Here is an 18415-nt window from a genome sequence, read left to right as displayed (position 1 = left end):
GAAACCAGCAAAGACAAGGGCTGTCATATTTTTTGATTTTGAAGATAGAAATTATCTTTTCTTCTCAAATTTTCCAATTTCTGACTTTTTACATTAACCTTCATTGATTCTTTATGCTTCTTTATTATAGGAGATTATAGGACACTTAATTCATTCTCTTCATGGCTGTGCTTAGCGGCTCTAGGTAGATCAGAAAAATTATAAAAATAAAATAGCTACTCAAAATTGGGCATTAGTGCAACATGGCAGGCATTATGCTGGGTGCTTTACAAATACAGCTCATTTAATCACCACAGAAATTCTAGAGGTATTATTGTTATTCTCATTTTACAGAGAAAGTATCGTAAGGCACCATTTATTATTCACCTTTATGTTTGTGGAGCTTGGCTAAGTACCTGGCACATTCACACAAATTGGTTTGTTAAATAAACATTAGATAAATATTTTATTTGTTAGCTTGTTTCATATTTTAGAATCATCTCCAGATACGTTATGGTAGCAGATATAATAGAGTTAATATGGTACCAGTATGTTGACCTTCATTGTTGTTTATTGAAGGAAACACACAAGTCCAAACCAGAACAGAGTGGTTTTATTATGTGCGAGAGAATGGAATGCCCCCCAAGTGTCTAACTAGTAGCCCTAAAATTGAATTTTTGTTTGACAAAGAATTCTTTTGGGTGTCCTCTGAGCTCAATGCTATGGTTACACAATACCCAATATTATAAAAACTGAAAAATGTTGACACTGTCCAAACAACCAACTCAAATCAATGATATCCAGTTATTATATAGACATTAACCTCTTTATGATTTTACAGTTTCCTTGTTTGTGATAGCATCCAGATTGCCTGGGAAATGGAGGTTTTACAAAAATTGAACAGCATTTTCAGACCAAATTTTCTGATTTTTATACTTTGCTGCTTGGTTCCAAATAAAAATAGAACAGAAGGAAGTGGATCAAAAGCCAAACCAAAAATGTTTTTTCCTTTGTGATTGATTAGTACCTAGAAAGCATTAAAATGAGAGATGCTAGGAAATGATAATATGTTATTAGTGCTTTGGCTTTGTCTGTTTTATAACCTTTCCTTTGTTTTCAGATTTATTTCTTACAGTGTGTTCAGAATTATGTGAATTAAGGTTCTCTTTAATGTAGAATGCAATTTTAATTATTGGGCTTAATAGCTTAAAAGGAACAGTCTTAAGCAGTGTTGCAAATTCTTTGTCATGGTAGCTGGGAACTCTTCAATCTCTGGATCAGCGGTCGTCGGATAGTCTCATTAACCATTTAAAAAGGCAAAAAAAAAAAAAAAGGAGAGAGAAAGAAACAAAACAAAACCATAAACCCTAAACATTTGTTGAAAATATGATGTTGCAATGGTAAATTTAGAGATGAAATTATTTTCGTTTTTAAGAGACCACATGGAATTATTATTATAGCTTAATGGTGATAGAATTGTGGATATGTGTTTAACAAGTTGACTTTGATTGTTCAACTATTCTGTGGTTCCTTGTTTTTCCTCCCTAAGATGCCATCAGAAATGGGTACACATTAACTAAATGTCCTCAGAGATTCTTTTCTTCTTCCTCATTCAGTTTTATAGGAGGAAATAGTGGTTTCTTTTAAGCCGAGTTAGAATAAAGTGGTTTATTTATCCCCCTCTTCTGTCCCTCTGCTTCTTCCCCTCTGTGGTCTTCTGCAGGACTGTGTGATACAGGTGATGGAACCCATTGGACTTTTTTAAAAAAAGTTATCTATAACAGAAATATCTTAATGTCCAAAATAGTCATTTAAATCAATTTTTAAGGGCAAAAATTTGGTAGAACATATATTTTGATAACAATTTCAGAATTGTGTAATTAAAAACTAGAAAGTATTAATCTAGATCAATGAGTTTAGTGTTTGGGAAGTCTTAGATGTGGCTATTTGGGTTTTCCTTAAAAGTTGGGTTTAAATATGGGAGGAATGTGATAGGAATTTAAAACTTCATGTCAGCTTGGGACTGTGAACTTAATTAAAAGCATTACTTTAGCTGGGTGCAGTGGCTCATTCCTGTAATCCCAGCACTTTGGGAGGCTGAGTCAGGCAGATCACTTGAGGTCAGGTGTTTGAGACCAGCCTGACCAACTTGGTGAAACCCCGTCTCTACCAAATACATAAAAAATTAACCGGATGTGCTTGGGGGCATCTGTAATCTCAGTTACTCAGGAAGCTGAGGCAGGAGAACTGCCTGAACCCAGGAGGTGGAGTTTGTAGCAAGCCAAAATCATGTTACTGCACTCCAGCCTGAGTGACAGAGTGAGACTCCATCTCAGAAAACAAAAAGGCATTAGTTTAATTCTTTCGCCCTTTTATCCGTTAATACACGTAAAGACATTTCAGGCTTTATTTTGTTTGCAATACAGACAAATTTGTCAGACTTTGGGCTCTGTAAAATGTCAATGTTGTGTCTGATAAATGAGTTTAGGTTGAAAGAACAATTACAATTTTGACAACACTTTGATTCATCATCTTTGAAATTTACATTATTTATAGGCTTTATTAAAGTATGGCTTCTTGCTCATCTTCTGTGTACCTTTTCCTTCCTGTTTTTGGCTGGGCCGTACTCAGCATAATGACATGTCTCCACTAAGCTGGTAACAGGCTGGGCCATCATTGTATGGGGTGGCCATAGTTTTCCCAGTGTGGTACTTATCATTGAAGATCTCGGTGCCTTTTTGCTTTTTTAATACTAAAGTGTTGTATTTTTTTTTTCTCCTTTTACTAATGATTCTTAGGTCAAAGTGTTGTATTTTTTAAAAAAGCAGTATACTGACATATATAGCTTTTAAGTGGTGTAATGGATCAATAATATATTTATTACAACATTTAAAATAGAGTTTAATAAGTTTTTGGAATTTTTTTCTGAAGGGATAAAGTCAGTTATGATCATATAGAACAACTGTTTTGATCACATGCAGTGATTTGAATTCTTACAGTGCATTTGATTACTTAGAACAACTAGTTTTTTTCTTTTTCTCTTACTACCCCACCTCCAGAGGTCTACAAATGAACTGTTTTCAAAACCAGATCAGTTATTTTCACGTATTTCAGCAGTGGCATTCCTGTGGTACGTTCTTGAGTGATGATAAATGAGTATGAGAAGTCCATGTCTCTTATTTTCCTTTTGAGATTATTTTTCTAGTTAAGTTAAAAGAGTGAGTATAAATTTTAAAGAGTATATCACCTTATTCTTCTACCTACTTGGAAGTGCAATATTTTAGAGTCCTAGCGATGAACCCAGTTACTTCTATTAAAACTTAGGTATGGGGCTTCATGGAGCTAAAATTGATTTGGAAAATAAGACAGTATCAACCCCCACATTTCTATTTTCTTGGTGACAGAGGGAGCAAAATTCTGGACAAAATGGATCCTTACTGTTCTGATTCTTACCAGTTGCTTCTTCACAGCTGGTTTCTGTGAAGATGGAATCTGTAGCAGAATTCAGCTTAGAGATAAAATTGCTCAATCAGTATTCAAACAGTAATAAGTAGATATGATTTTTCATTAATTTATTAATTTTACTTATACCTTTTCATTAAGTTTTTTGTTTCTATTTACTTTTCACTGAAAATATATCCGTTTGCAATTAATTTGATAGGGAAAAAAATAATGTTGTTCTCAGATATCTCTGTCATTTAAATTTTTGAAGTGATTTTCAGAAACCAGCTGAAATTTATCTGATTAAAATGTTTTAAATGATCAAATAAACCTTTTAAAATGATTTCATATATCATATACACAACATTTGTACCATTCTCAAAAAGTTATGTGGATTAAACTCTCACAGCTACTAATTTGGCTCTCTAGGCAATGAATCGCTCCCTGGCTAATGTGATTCTTGGAGGCTATGGTACCACTTCAACAGCTGGTGGAAAACCCATGGAAATTTCTGGCACACATACGGAAATCAACCTTGACAATGCAATTGACATGATTCGAGAAGCTAATAGCATTATTATTACACCAGGTAAAGAGAAAAAGCAAAAAACCAAAAGCAAACAACCTATAATAGCTGTTATAATTGATGATATTAAAATTTCTTATAATAGGAAAGTAGAATTGGAACTTCTTTAGTTTTGAAAAGATAATGAAAACTTAATAGCAACTCTATGATTACTAAGTGAAGAATACTGAGAATTCTCAGTTTAAGTTAATATTTTGGCTATCGCGTGGAAATTCTATAAATTCTTGCAGTGGGTTCTAGCCATGTCTTTCTGTGATTATGTGTACATGTTTACATCATTTTCAAGTCTTGTTTTTTTTTTTTTTCTCATTGGTAACTTTTGGGCCTATTGTCAATATTAAATTAGATATAGTATCTGAAAGTCTTTAGCTCGCTCATTAGAGTTGCTCAGTAAATGTTATTCTCTCTTCAAAAATAATAATTTAAAAAATCATCAAGAATCATGTGGTTTTTAACAAAATGAGGCAATGTGGCCTAGTAGAAAGAGGTATGGGAGTCACGATATCGCACGTTTATTTATTTTATTTTATTTTATTTTTTTTTGAGACGGAGTTTCACTCATGTTACCCAGGCTGGAGTGCAATGGCGCGATCTCGGCTCACCGCAACCTCCGCCTCCTGGGTTCAGGCAATTCTCCTGCCTCAGCCTCCTCGCACATTTATTCTTAATTTTGCCTCTAATGATCTACGTGACATTGCCCAAGTCATTAAATCTCTCCAGTCCTCAAGTTTCCAATTTTTTGAGTTTTATCCCAGTTCTTCTTCACTGTTATCACAGAATGCTGTGGTATTTTGGGTAATGCATTGGTTTCAGATTAAGATTTTAAATCTATCATGCTGTCAAATGAGTTTTCTATAAAGAAAATCTACTGATTTGACATGTGGGTAGTTTACTAGTTAGTTATGTACTGAAATAAAAATAGGTGACATTAGCTGAATTGAATGTTAAAGTGTAAGCCTTCTCAACTTGGGACAATATCACTTTTTAGGGGAACTTGAAATATGTGGATTTGGGTTTTTGGTTGTCCAAAGATGGCGATGCTACTGTCAATTAGTGGATGGAGGCAGATAAACTAAATATACTGTAAGGCCTGGGACACTCTGCGTAATGAATTATCACACCCAAAGTGGCATTGGTCTTACCTACTGAGCAACACTGTTCTGGAGTGTAAAGGTGTAAAGATGTAGAGGACACAATCTATTTCCTCTAGGCATTTTCCATCTAGTGATGAAGTCAGATATGTAGATCAGTAATGCAAGGTGGGTTATGATAAGGGCTAAACTGAACTAGACACACAAGTTTTCTATCACCAGAAACCTATGAAAGTTTGTAGGGACGTGAGGATTTGTTTTTAGGCCTTAGAGGATAGATGGTGTTGGGATGGGAGAAGCCAGTGGGAATAGCTTGAGTAGAGACTTGGCATTTGAAAAAACAGGGATAGAAAACTAGGGACAGATGTGAGATACATTGTTGAGCTAGAATGGACAGAAAGGGGAGTGAAGATGACTGAAGTTCTTGGTTATACCTGTAATAACATTAGAAATATGGAAACATCTTTTTGGAGTGTGTGGGGAGAAATTTTGAGTTCTTTTCTTGAGACATTAAATTTGAGGTAGAGATGAGACAAGAGGCATGTTGTACTGGGGCTCAAATGACAGATTGAGCCCGCAGACAGATTGAGAATCATCAGATGGTTGTTGAAGCCTTGAGATGAGCTCAGATTTTCAAGGATAGTGTGTGGGTTCAAAGTTAAAGCCCTGTGGGAAGCTTTGTCATATAAAGGGAGAAAAGAAGGAGAAAAACTATTCGAGGAACTAGAGGAAGAATAATAACAAAGTTATGCTGGGACTGGGGTCTGCAGTGTCATCAAAGCCAAGTATGAAGAGAGATTAAAAACATGAAAGAGAGAGAGAGAGAAAGAGAAAGAGACAAGAGAGGAAACACCCAAGGGTGTGTGCAGTGTAGGGGGCGGGGGTGCAGCATCAGATACTACAGAAGATTGAGGAGCAATCATTACATTTTCAATTTCAAATTTAGGACAATATTTTTAAAAGGTCATCTTATAAGTTTGCTTTCATTTCTAGTCTGATATATGATTGCCTCTGTTGGCATAAACATGTGTGTTGATCAAGAGAGAAGTTGTACTTCATGTAATATCAAAATAAAAAAACACATTCTTCTGTGTTCTTAATGTTCCTTGCAGGATATGGTCTCTGTGCAGCCAAAGCTCAATATCCTATCGCTGATTTGGTAAAGATGCTCACTGAGCAAGGCAAAAAAGTCAGGTAAGTGTTTGCAGTGGAGAGGCCTGCAGTGCATGTAAGATGTGTGGGTGGAGAAAAGGAAATACTGTGGACCCTTGAACAATGTAGGGGTTGGGGCACTGACACCCCCATACAGTTAAACATCCATAGGTAACTTTTGACTCCCCAAAAACTCACTTACTAATGGCCTACTACTAATCAGAATGCTTACTGATAACATGAACAAAATCTGTATCAATTAACATATTTTTTATGTGTATTAAATGCTAGAGAAAGGAAAATGTTACTAAAAAAATCATGAGGAAGAGAAAATATATTTACTATTCATTAAGTGGAAGTAGATCATCATAAAGCTCTTCATCCTTGTCTTTATGTTGATTGACATGAGAAGGAGGAAGAGGAGCTGATCTTGCTCTCATGAGTGGCAGTGGCAGAAGAAAATCTGTGGATAAGTTGACACTCGCACCTCAAACCCATGTTGTTCAAGGGTCAGCTGTAGATGGTTTCTGAAAAAGATGACTGTTTCTTAAAGTGGGGTTTTACATATATAATCCTAGGTAAAGAGGTTAAGTTGTTAACGAACAAGCCCTTTAATAGTCTTAGCTGTACTATTTAGTTTTTGCTGTCCCTGGATTAGCATCAACTCTAAATATTGTAGACTCATTTTAGAAAAGGAAATTTTGTCATTCCAAATTCCTGGATGTTTATTAATGGGGAAATCAGAAACCTTGTTTCTCTGTGGTTTGATTTGAGGAAAGAGGTCAAGCAAAGCATTTTAACTGTATCAAGTTGTATCTTCTTGGTTTCCAGTCACACTGAAGAAAAACAAAAGGTCTTAAAAGAGAGGCCTTGAAGAGCAAGACCAAATAATAAACCTGTGCGCTGATTACTGTTTTGTTGACTTAGCTCTCATATGCTCAGGGTGGAAAAGACTGCTGAAAGTGTTCTTTTTATAAGGCTATACGCATTTTGAAATATAAATTGGAGCAGCAGCTGTTCCTGCCACTTGCCATTTGGGCATTGGCCTGCTCTTAGGAGGATATTAAGCAGAATGGCAAAGTTGAGGACTCTGCGGTCCTAGCTTATTCTCCATGACGTTGGATAAAGGGTTTGAGGAACGTACAAATACGGCCATTGAGTGATGAACTTGGTGACCCTCAAGGTACTTTGCATCTGTCCTGCTCACCTTTGGGTCCCCATTCTGGAACTCTGACGTTATTTAAGAGTCAGAGAGCCTTTGCAGTTACCTCTGGTAGGACAACTGCTGCCCATTTTGTGGGGTGGCTGGTTCACTAGTAGTTGCATTGATGTGACACTGTAAGTCAGAGAAACAAGGTAATTCATTAAATAGAATTAGTTTGTTTACTAGGGCGTTAATGTATGTGGACAAAGCTGTTAATTTCTGTTCATAAAAGGTTTAGACATCAACCTTATGCTTTTGTCTGGAGACAGATGATGAGAAAATAAGCCAAACATTGTACAGTCAGACAACTTGTGCTGGACTGGATGCAGAGTCCTAATCTCTGGCTGGAATGCCCCAGCTACTAGCAGTGGTAAAAGAAACTTAGATGATGAAATCAGGGGGCTACCTAAATTGTGTCAGTGTCAGCAGTTATGTCAGCTGTGCTTAATTTCTTCCTTTCCTTCTTTCCTACACTTCCTTTCTTCTCTCACTCCTTCTCCACTCCTTCCTCCAATCTGTAGTTTGTCTTTGTCGAATATATAGAATCAAAATACCATTTTGTGGTGGCACCAGCATATCTGTGATATGATTTTCATGTTTACTGATAATCTTAGATGAATTGAAGATAGAAGATGAGAAAAGTCATTGATCTTATTTTAAAATTTTTACATAAGAAGTCTACTTTTTTTTTTTTTAGTTATGTATTCCATTTTTTACACAGGATATTAAGCTGTGCTTTTTTAAAGTCATCATTTTGCTACTGATGGCATTTGTAGGCCTGCAAGGAAAAAGGATGTGTTAAACAACGTTTTATGATATTCCTAAAATGAAATTGTTTTCTCTATTCAGTCCACATGTGAAAAAGTCTAATGTATTCGTAATGCCCTCTTTAACCACATAAATGTTTAGGAGATGAGTGGCAATCATAATAGAGAAAGAAAGATGCCTTTCATGTCTTATTCTTAGGCAAGGGAAGGATTAATTTGACATATCTCTCTTGTTACCCGTTGATAAGCCTAGGTTAACTAGACGTCTTGGAAAGTCAGTCCAGTGTTAGATAGGTGGATGTGGAGTGAAGAGCATCATGACTGTAGTGCAGCTTGAAGGGGCAGGACCCTAAGGGAAATGTCAGAGGAAATAAGAGAGATGGGGAAAAATGATCTGAAAAGAAAAGAGATAAGACAAATGAATTTTTTTGTTTCTGATCTGATTAAAATTAGAATTTTATCTAAGAGGACATGATATAAACTTCTGTTGTAGAATGATTTCTGTCACACTGCTTGGGAAAAGTAATTACTTGATGAAAGGTTTATGAGAAATATTTGATTATACATATATGAATAGTTTTTCAGTTCTACATTTTTTATTGAAGTAATTTTGTGAATAGGACTTTTCATGAGAAAGCTTTGCATGCTTCACGTAATTGTTAACATAGTTCAAATAATTTTATAAATTATTATGTGGGATCAGAATAAGATTTTAATTCAGTCTCTATTTGTAAGTTATTTATAGTCATCTTTCATATTAAAGGTGAAATTATATATTAATATATCATAGTGTTTTTTTTACTATAGTATGTTGAATTTTCAACATGAAATTTGTAACAAATTGTGTAAATCTTCCATTTGAATTAAATGGAAGAGGACTATTTTTGCTAAAATGATGACAGTAGATCATCATATTTTTCTGTGTTAATTTTTTTTTTATTAAAAGAGACTTGTAGAAACTTTTGTGATTTTGCTTTGTGTGTAGCTTATCTTTTCACAGGAGAAATGCAAATATTCTTTACAAAGTTAGATGCTAGCTTTTTCCTTTTTTTTAAAGGGGCAAACGTCTATTTGAACAAGAGATGGCTGCAGCAGTTACCTCGTATTTTAATGAAATAAATCTGTATTTACAGTGTGCAGTAATTTAGTCCTTTCATCACTCTGTGGAGCTCCCACGGTGTTCATTGAGTACAGCTGCTGGGCCTCTGGAGTTAGTAGGTCTTTGTGCCTCAGGACCCCAGCATGCCTAGCATCCAGATGTGGTGACGTATTCACACACATTCCCTGTGGAAATGTGCCAGTGTGGACATATGATTGTCATCAATTAGTTACGCCCAAGTGGTGCCAAGAAAAATCGCATCTGTCATACAGTCTGTCTGGCTTCATGGCCCGTGATTGATTTAGAGACACTCCTGTTTTCCTTTACTTTGGCCATAGTCATAACATGCTCACAAAGAGCTAAGATTGTATAATGAAGCACATGACATTTCGTGATAAGAACTCATTTTAGAATGCCATGAAAGTTCACTGGCTTAGGCTTTCTTTAGTGGCCAAGGTATCATTGCTTCCCAGAAGCTCAGAATGCCTGTATAGGTTACCTTACTTCTGCTTGATGTCTAAAAGCATTTTATGACAATAATCTTATGATGCAAGAGCCACAGATATTTTTTCTTTTTCCTCCCCAATTTTTGGATTGATTATATGATAGGCTTTTAATTATAAAGCAGAGATAGTATTCCCATTGAGTAATTATAAAGGGGTAGAATTTTTTTCTTTTTTTATAATTAATCACTGCTTGATTTTTTCTATAAATCATAATTGCTTGCATTATTATAGAGGTCATTTGAATTTATTAAACACCTTTCAACTTCTTTTTTTTTTTTTTTTCTGAGAAGGAGTTTCACTCTTGTTGTCCAGGCTGGAGGGCAGTGCCACGATCTTGGCTCACTGCATCTGCCTCCTGGGTTCAAAGTGATTCTCCTGCTTCAGCCTCCCTAGTAGCTAGGACTACAGGCACACACCACGACACCTGGCTAATTTTTGTATTTTTGGTAGAGACGGGGTTTCACCATGTTGGCCAGGCTAGTCTTGAACTCCTGACCTCAAGTGATCCACCCGACTTGGCCTCCCAAAGTGCTGGGATTACAGGCATGAGCCATTGTGCCCAGCCTCAACTTGTTTGATCAACTAACTGATGTTATGTATTGATTTCCTGTTAATGTTCTACAATATCTTTCTATGAATAATTTACTAAGAAATTTATTGCTAGGTACTGAACATACAAGGTTGCATAAGTGCAATTCTCAAAAGTTTATAGTTATGAAGAAATCTCTACTAAACAGATGAATCAGTGAATGAACTCCATTTAATGTAATAGTATGCTAAGACAAGTAGAGTAGTAGGGTAAGAATCCAAAGAGTAGTTATCTGTCCGGGAAATATTTTAAACTTTTTACAACCTGAAATATTTTGCATGTTTTTAAAAATATTTTTATTTCTTTTTGCATACTGTCTAAACATATATAGCTGCCTGTAATATTTGCAGCCTAATAATGTTTTACAGTCTTGTGCAATATGGCTATAGATTTAAATATATGTAATTTTTACTAAGAAATTGATTCTTTGAAGACACTTAAAAATAAAATATTTTGTCTGTCTAACTGGATTTTCCTTTTTTTTTTTTTTGAGTCGGAATCTTGCTCTGTCACCCAGCTTAGAGTGCAGTGGCACGATCTTGGCTTACTGCAACTTCTGCCTACCAGGTTCAAGCGATTCTCCCACCTCAGCCTCCCAAGTAGCTGGAATTACACGTGTGTACCACCATGCCCAACTAATTTTTGTAATTTTAGTGGAAACAGAGTTTTGCCATGTTGCCCAGGCTGGTCTCGAGCTCCTGACCTCAGGTGATCCGCTCACTTTGGCCTCCCAAAGTGCTGGGATTACAGGCATGAGCCGCCATGCTCTGCCAGGATTCTCCTGTTTTTCATTGACTAAATGTGATTCAGATAACCAAAGTTAGCCTTCTTGGATTTGTTATGTTTTTGGGTGGAGGAAGAGTCAAGGCTTGCAGATTCGTAAAGCAATAAAGTCACGTACTTCTGATGAGAATAGAAACTAGGCCAGTTAAAAAGATCTAGTAGAGTATTTGAATAATGAGATAGATGCTATTCAGCAGTTTCATGTCAGCTTTGTAATACTTTTTAAAAATAAAGATACAACTATTCATAACCACTCATTGAACAATAATTATAATATATAATATTCTTTCTCAGGCTACTGTTGTAGGTCCCAGGGATACCTCAGTGAAGACAACAGATGAAAATTCTTGGTCTTAAGAAATTTACATTAATTAATTAATTGATTAATTAATAGGCTTCAAGATAATCTGAATTGGAGATTCTAACTCCATTTGTCTCCAAGTTTGATGTTACTTGAAAAACTGGAATACAGCTATAGCATATGTTATTATATCAGAGTTTCAGAGTTACAGCTGCCACTATTTGGCCTGGAATTAGCCAGTGCCTTTGGTTTTCTTAAAGAATTTGGTGTGTTTCTTTGCACTTTGCTCTGGGGCTGCCTTCTTGAAAAACATGGTGGCAGGATAGTGGGTATGGGTTATTTGCGTAATTGGTCAAATGAGTGATACTTGGATGGATGAGAGGAAAACCAAAGAAAATATGTGCATTCACTCACATCTATGTTCAACCTATTGTGTGGAGTTGCTAGTAATCGCCCAGATCGAAGGTGTCTGTTACGGTCCTAGAAAATGACCACCTTATCCCAGATTGGCTTTATCTTGTCCACAGCATATTGATGTGGTGGAAAGAACAAAAGACTGAGTTAAAGCCTGTGCTTTAGGTGGTTTGTAAAGCTTCTTTTGGTCATACCACTCTGAGATGCATTCCTTAGAAACTCTTGTCACAGGCGTTCCTGTGATCTGAGGAAAAAATGCTCACTATTGATGAAATCATTGTCACTGATCATCAGGGTGATTTTTAGCTTCTGGTTCTAGTATTAGTTATAGGAAACTTCGTGAGCTGAGTTTTCACAGTGCATGTGAACAACTAAATAAGAATCTTGCTTATAAATAATTTTCATTTTATTGAGCTCATTAGCCATTGCATTCCAAGAGCCATTCAGTAGCATCATCAAAATTATTCAGACAGAAAGATGACATTATGTATAATTTTAACTAAATCTCTATAATATGCCGGAATGTAATATTTGAGAGGTAGTTGCAAACTGAATTTTTTTTTTCTAATATCGTTCTTCATAATCTTGTTGGCTATTTTAAAATCAAAACAGTGTCAGTAGTCATACAGTTTCTATTCTGGGCCTGGTAGTTGGATTTGGTTAATTGATGGAAAAGTCAGATTTGGGCACAATCTATAATTAATCTCCTCAGAACAGAAAAGGTAGTTTTGGGACATGGTTTCATAGAGGTCTGCATTAATGTTTGGTCTAGATCATCTGAGCTGATCCTCTTCAGGTGACATGTCATCTCTTTGGGTGGCCTCAGTGTCACAGGCCACATGTACAGATGGAGAATGTGACTGTAGCCTATCAGACATTTCTCATTCACATTCACAAGACAAAGTCTGTTATTCTGCATTAGAAAAATTGTCCCCCGAGATGTTTTCATAAGCTCTCTGACTTTCATAATTTTTTTCTCTGAAAAAGGGAAGGCCATAGATGAACAACAGAATTCAGAAATAGAGTAGCAGTTCAGCCCTTATTTGCCTTTAAAAAACGAAAGAAAAGTACAAAGTGTTCTCTAATTCTGGCTGTTGAAAAATTCTAGGAAATTAAATGAACACTTTTTTCCCCCCCATTGGGAATTGTATGAGTGAATTCATCAGAACCACTGCGTCTAAGAAGGACTTTCACAATTTTAAAAGGCTAGGTGTTTATTCCTTTGCCTGAGAAGCTTTACCAGAGATGTTGATTCTACCACCTATCACATTCATTAGTTTTTGTGGACTGCAATTGCCTAGTCAGGATTTTTTTTTTTTTTTTTTCACTTTGTTACATGTTTCCATTCAGATGGATAGACTAGCCCTACCCACTTGGTCCAGGCCTTTTCACCACCAAGGATATAATTTGTCTAACAGGAACAATTACCCTGCTGACACCATGATTTGGAAGTTTTTATTCAGAACTGATACACTAAAATGATTGCTTAAAAAACCCCTTTTCCTTTTGCTTTTAATAGTGTGATTTATAACTGTCCACCGGAAGCTCTGATCAGCATGTGATAAACCAAAGAAACCTGCCTTTGCAGTGAGTTTATCATATTTTTCACAGGTTAAATGCATAAATGTGAAAAAGTACTGAATATAGTAACAAATCCTTTGATTACCTCCGGAGACCCTCCTGAGAACATAACATTGCCACATACAAACACAATTTCAAAGGTCCTTGAGGTGTAGCCCATACTAGGGACTCTTTATTCTCTCTACAGTGGAATTTCCAGCCTGTTTTTGGGGCAGAACACTGTGCAAACATTTTTGGTATAATTTATAAATGAAGAATTCCTCCCTTAAGAAGCAATTGGATTGGAAGATCTCTAAGTTCTATTTTAACTGTTAAAGTTTTATGGATTTATAAATATTTATGGTTTAAAAACAGGAGAAGTTAGTAGACATTTAACAAACGAGGCTTCTTTTTATTTTCTCTTTATGTCTTTTGCTTAATTTGTCAACCTCCTAGAAGGTTATCATAGCATATTTAGGAAAATTGTGGGATGATAGTATTGGGAGGACAGAATTCCAAAATGCTATCAATATACATTGTCCTATCTCCAGCTTGATTTTAAAATGTAAAGCAGAGTAAATAAGGGAAAGTAACTCTGAACGTCTGGAGTATGGGCACAAGTTTTGCATAGTGACTCACAAAACATGTAAACAAATAGTTGAAGGTTGTAAAGAGCTTTTTTTTTTTTTTTTTTTAAAACTGGCGATCCTTGCCACTATTTATAATAGGAGAGGCTGCAAAATGGAAAAAAACACTGTAAATAATTTAGAAGGGGGCCCAATTGTACTTGTGGTTTCTTTGTGTAATTGTTGAATTGGGATACACAATTTAATTAACCATTCTTAATAGTTTATTGCTGAACTAGGTCTGGTATTTCCATAATGCAAGAAGCAAAATGCAGTTTATTTGAACAGTTGTGGTAGGATCCATGTGGTGATGTTTTATATTAATAGCCCCACATGCCCAAGAAAACTGCTGCTATGCACCCTGGTGCATAGCATATTGTCTACATATATTAATACATACATATATATATTATATATATATATATATAATATATGTATATTGTCCTACAATAATATTGTCAGGACATATTGTCTCCATGGTCTATGATCGTGGGAATTTCTGTTGTGGCCCCTTTAAACATGTGGTGTCTGAAATCTAATGTAAAGTTGTGAAAAACTCTAAGAATGAGGTTTATGTCAGCATATATTATAAAAGAGGGTTTTAAAAAACAGTACTTTTTGAATTGCTTCTTTTTCAAATTTTACCCAGTATGCTCAGTATTCATGAATAGTTCTTATATATACTCATATTTGTTTTTATTCTCCTTGGTTAATTTAAAAGATTCTGAAGATCAGGTTGTTTCATTTGAGTAGATTATGCTACTTTTTTTGAACTGTGCCTGGGTCTATTCTTAATTGATGACTGAAGGCTGAGCTTTTTTATTAACTAATGTTCCATGAAAGGCTTTATTGTTTTCATACTTGGGAGAGGAAAATAGTAAATTTTGTTGAAAAAAAATTTTTTTTTGCTTCAAGATATTGAAGAGATTATCCTAACTTGATGACATTTGTTGTATGTATCAACCAAGGAAACAGTATTTTTTTGCCTAATCATATCTGTTAAATGGTTAAAAATGGCCCTTTGAAATTTGAATCTATCAGAGTAAATGTGTATTTGAATGTTAGTTTTGACCAAGTTTCTAGGGACCCCAATGTTTATAATTATTGGCCTCAATCTAGATTGACTACACAGTCTTTTAATACTTTTGATGTAGCTACAAATACAAATAATTTCTGGCTTTTACTGGACTCTATTGATTTTTACTGGCATTATAAGATAAAAATTAGAAAAGCAACCCAGTAAGTGTTGACATTAAATCAACATTTGTTTTAATGTGAAAATGTGTGCTTCTTTATATTGATTATTAAAAATATGTACTTATTTGAAAAACACAGAAGAACATTTATATTATTATACAAAAACATATTTGAGCAGGATAATTGCTGTGTACATTTATTGAAGACTTATGTTTGCCAGATGTTGGGCTAATGCACGTTGTATGGAAAGCTCTTTACACAAACTATCTCACTTAAATGTCTTAATAGTCCTTTAGGAGATTTTATTATCAATCCCATGGTACCCATAAAGGAATGGAGTTGCACAGAAGTAAATTGTCCAAATGCTTTGAACCCTGGCAGTGGCAATCTAGAACTCTTAACTGCTACCCTATGTGGCTTTTCTAAATTCTTTCTCTAAAAAGAAACATAGAAAGTGTATGAATCAGTATACCCTATTGGGCACACTATGTTGTTTAAAACCCCTTTTCTCCTCTCTCTTTCATTGAGTCCCTGCAGTAGAGTGCCAGGAACTGATGAATAAGACGTGGTTCATTCTTATACTCAGGGAACTCTTGGAGGGCACAGTCATGTCGACCAGTTATGTTATTGTATACTAGATACATAAAGGAAGAATTCTGAAAGCGTGTAAGATCTTTCTATGACCTCATTTTAGTAGTTCTTTTCCTTCTGTAGAATCTTGTCATGGTGAGGGATAGCTGATTCTGTTTTTTCAAGCATGTATATAATAAAAGATAATTTTCATAGTTGAAAGAGAAGAACTAAAGGGTTGGTAGGCTTTGCATGTTGAAATTCTGGATATTCTTCATGTGATGATGGAACATTGATGAGCTTTGGCCATCAGTTCCTGGAAATTGCTCATTATGGCCAACCAGTGTCTGATATAATTAATTTTAATACATACTTTGGAGATTAGCCAGTTACATGTGCCAGAATTTTTTATAAACTCACATTGACTCATCAGTGTGCAAATATGTATCTCCACACATTTGACTGTATTCTGTTATTTTTCTCAAAACATTGGCATTCTCTTGTAATAACCTTGCATGTGTTTTTCTCTGACTTTAGAGTCATAAAATTTAGTGTAATAAATTACTATGCAAGTAGATATAAAATGATCTGTCCTTTGGGATATTAGGCATAACATGATGGTTATGTTGGCAATTATTTACTCTTTACAACTAGCTCAACAGAAACATTGTCTTTATGCAGTCTGCAGCTGATCAAGGCATCAAAATAAGAACTAACATATTTAGAGGTCCTTAATTTCTAATTTGGTCCAAGATACCTCAGTTAAAGCCTCAAGATGGTAGCCAGATGGATTAATTTAAAGATGACGAAAACACTATTCAAAACATGAAATTAAACAAAATAAGCTGGAATCAAGGAGGGACATAAAATTGAAATCCAAAAGTAATCACAAAGTTTATATTGGGTTATTTAGCTAAAATACAAGACCTAGTTCACTGAATTTTAAGCCTGGAAAGCTTTGTGGTAGGCAGAATGGTGGTCTCCCAAAGTGTCTACATCCAAATCCTCAAAATGGCTGTGTTGCCTTACATGGCAAAAGTGACTTTGTAGATTTGATGAAGGTGAGGATTTTGAGATGGGGAGATTATCTTGGATTATTGGTGGGCCCAGTATTGTCATTAAAAGAGGAAAGCGGGAGGATCGGAGTTAAAGAAGATGTGACAGTGGAAGCAGAGGTTAGAGTGATATGGCCCTCCCCACCCCCCACCAAAGAAAGAGGGAAGACTGCAGAAGCTGGAAAAGGTATGGGATGGATTTTGCCCTAGAATCTCCAGCAGGAATTTTTATATTTTTATCTTTTTATTTCAATAGGTTTTTGGGGAACAGGTGGTGTTTGGTTGCATGGAAAAGCTCTTTAGTGGTGATTTCTGAGATTTTGGTGCACCCATCATCCCAGCAGTGTACACTGTACCCAATTTGTAGTCTTTTATCCCTTGCCACTCCAACCCTTTTCTCCAAGTCCCCAAAGTTCAATGTATCATCCTTATACCTTTGCATCCTTATAGCTTAGCTCCCACTTGTGAGTGAAAACACATAATGTTTGATTTTCCATTTCTGAGTTACTTCACTTAGAATAGTAGTCTCCAGTTCCATCCAGGTTGCTGTGAATGTCATTGTTTCATTCATTTATATGGCTGAGATACCACATTTTTTAAATCCACTTATTGATTGATGGGCATTTGGGCTGGTTCCATATTTTTGCGATTGCAAATTGTGCCACTATAAACATATGTGTGCAAGTATCTTTTTTGTATAATGACTTGTTTCCCTCTGGGCAGTTACCTAATAGTGGGATTGCCGGATCAAATGGTAGATCTACTTTTAGCTCTTTAAAGAATCTCCACACGGTTTACCATAGTGATTGTACTAGTTTACATTCCTACCAGCAGTGTAAAAATGTTTGCTTTTCACTGCATCCACACCAACCTCTATTATTTTTTTGATATTTTGGTTATGGCCATTCTCGCAGGATTGAGGTGGTATCGCATTGTGGTTTGGTTGGCATTTCCTCGATAATTAGTGATGTTGAGCGTTTTTCCATATGTGTGTTGGCCATTTGTATATCTTCTTTTGAGAGCTGTCTATTCATGTTCTTAGCCCACTTTTAGATGGGATTGTTTGTTTCTTTCATGCTGATTTGAGTTTTTTGGAGATTCTGGACATTAGTCTTTTGTCAGATGTATAGATAGTGAAGATTTTTTCTCCATGGGTTATCTGTTAACTCTGTTTATTATTATTATTATTTTTGCTGTGCAGAAGCTTTTTAGTTTAGTTAAGTCCCATCTATTTATCTTTGTTTTGTATCATTTGCCTTTGGATTTTTGGTCATGAAGTCTTCACCTAAGCCAATGTCTAGAAGGGTTTTTCTGTTATTACAGAATCTTTATGGTTTTGGGTCTTAGATTTAAGTCTTTGATCCAGTTTGGGTTGATTTTGTATAAGGTCAGAAACGAGGATCCAATTTCATTATTTTACATGTGGCTTACAATTATCCCAGCACCATTTGTTGAACAGGGTGTCCTTTCCTGAAAAAATCTCTGAATTGTCAGA

At 35.5% G+C, this 18415-nt stretch overlaps 1 protein-coding gene across 5 annotated transcripts in view; it reads left to right on the top strand.

Moving 5' to 3' along the window:
• NNT (nicotinamide nucleotide transhydrogenase) overlaps window positions 1-18415 on the top strand; it is a 92727-nt gene that overhangs the window by 62961 nt on the left and 11351 nt on the right. For all 5 annotated transcript variants that reach the window (XM_032281240.1, XM_032281251.1, XM_032281258.1 and 2 more), the window contains 2 exons: window positions 3850-4009; window positions 6210-6291. In XM_032281240.1, the coding sequence (XP_032137131.1) occupies window positions 3850-4009; window positions 6210-6291 (242 nt within the window). The remainder of the gene's footprint in view (window positions 1-3849; window positions 4010-6209; window positions 6292-18415) is intronic.

This window comes from Sapajus apella, unplaced genomic scaffold (genome assembly GCF_009761245.1).
Source record: "Sapajus apella isolate SASKATOON/1434 unplaced genomic scaffold, GSC_monkey_1.0 scaffold1, whole genome shotgun sequence".
NCBI lineage: Eukaryota > Metazoa > Chordata > Mammalia > Primates > Cebidae > Sapajus > Sapajus apella.
The sequence above is the reverse complement of the archived record's forward strand: the minus strand, read 5'-3'. Positions and strand labels throughout refer to the sequence as shown.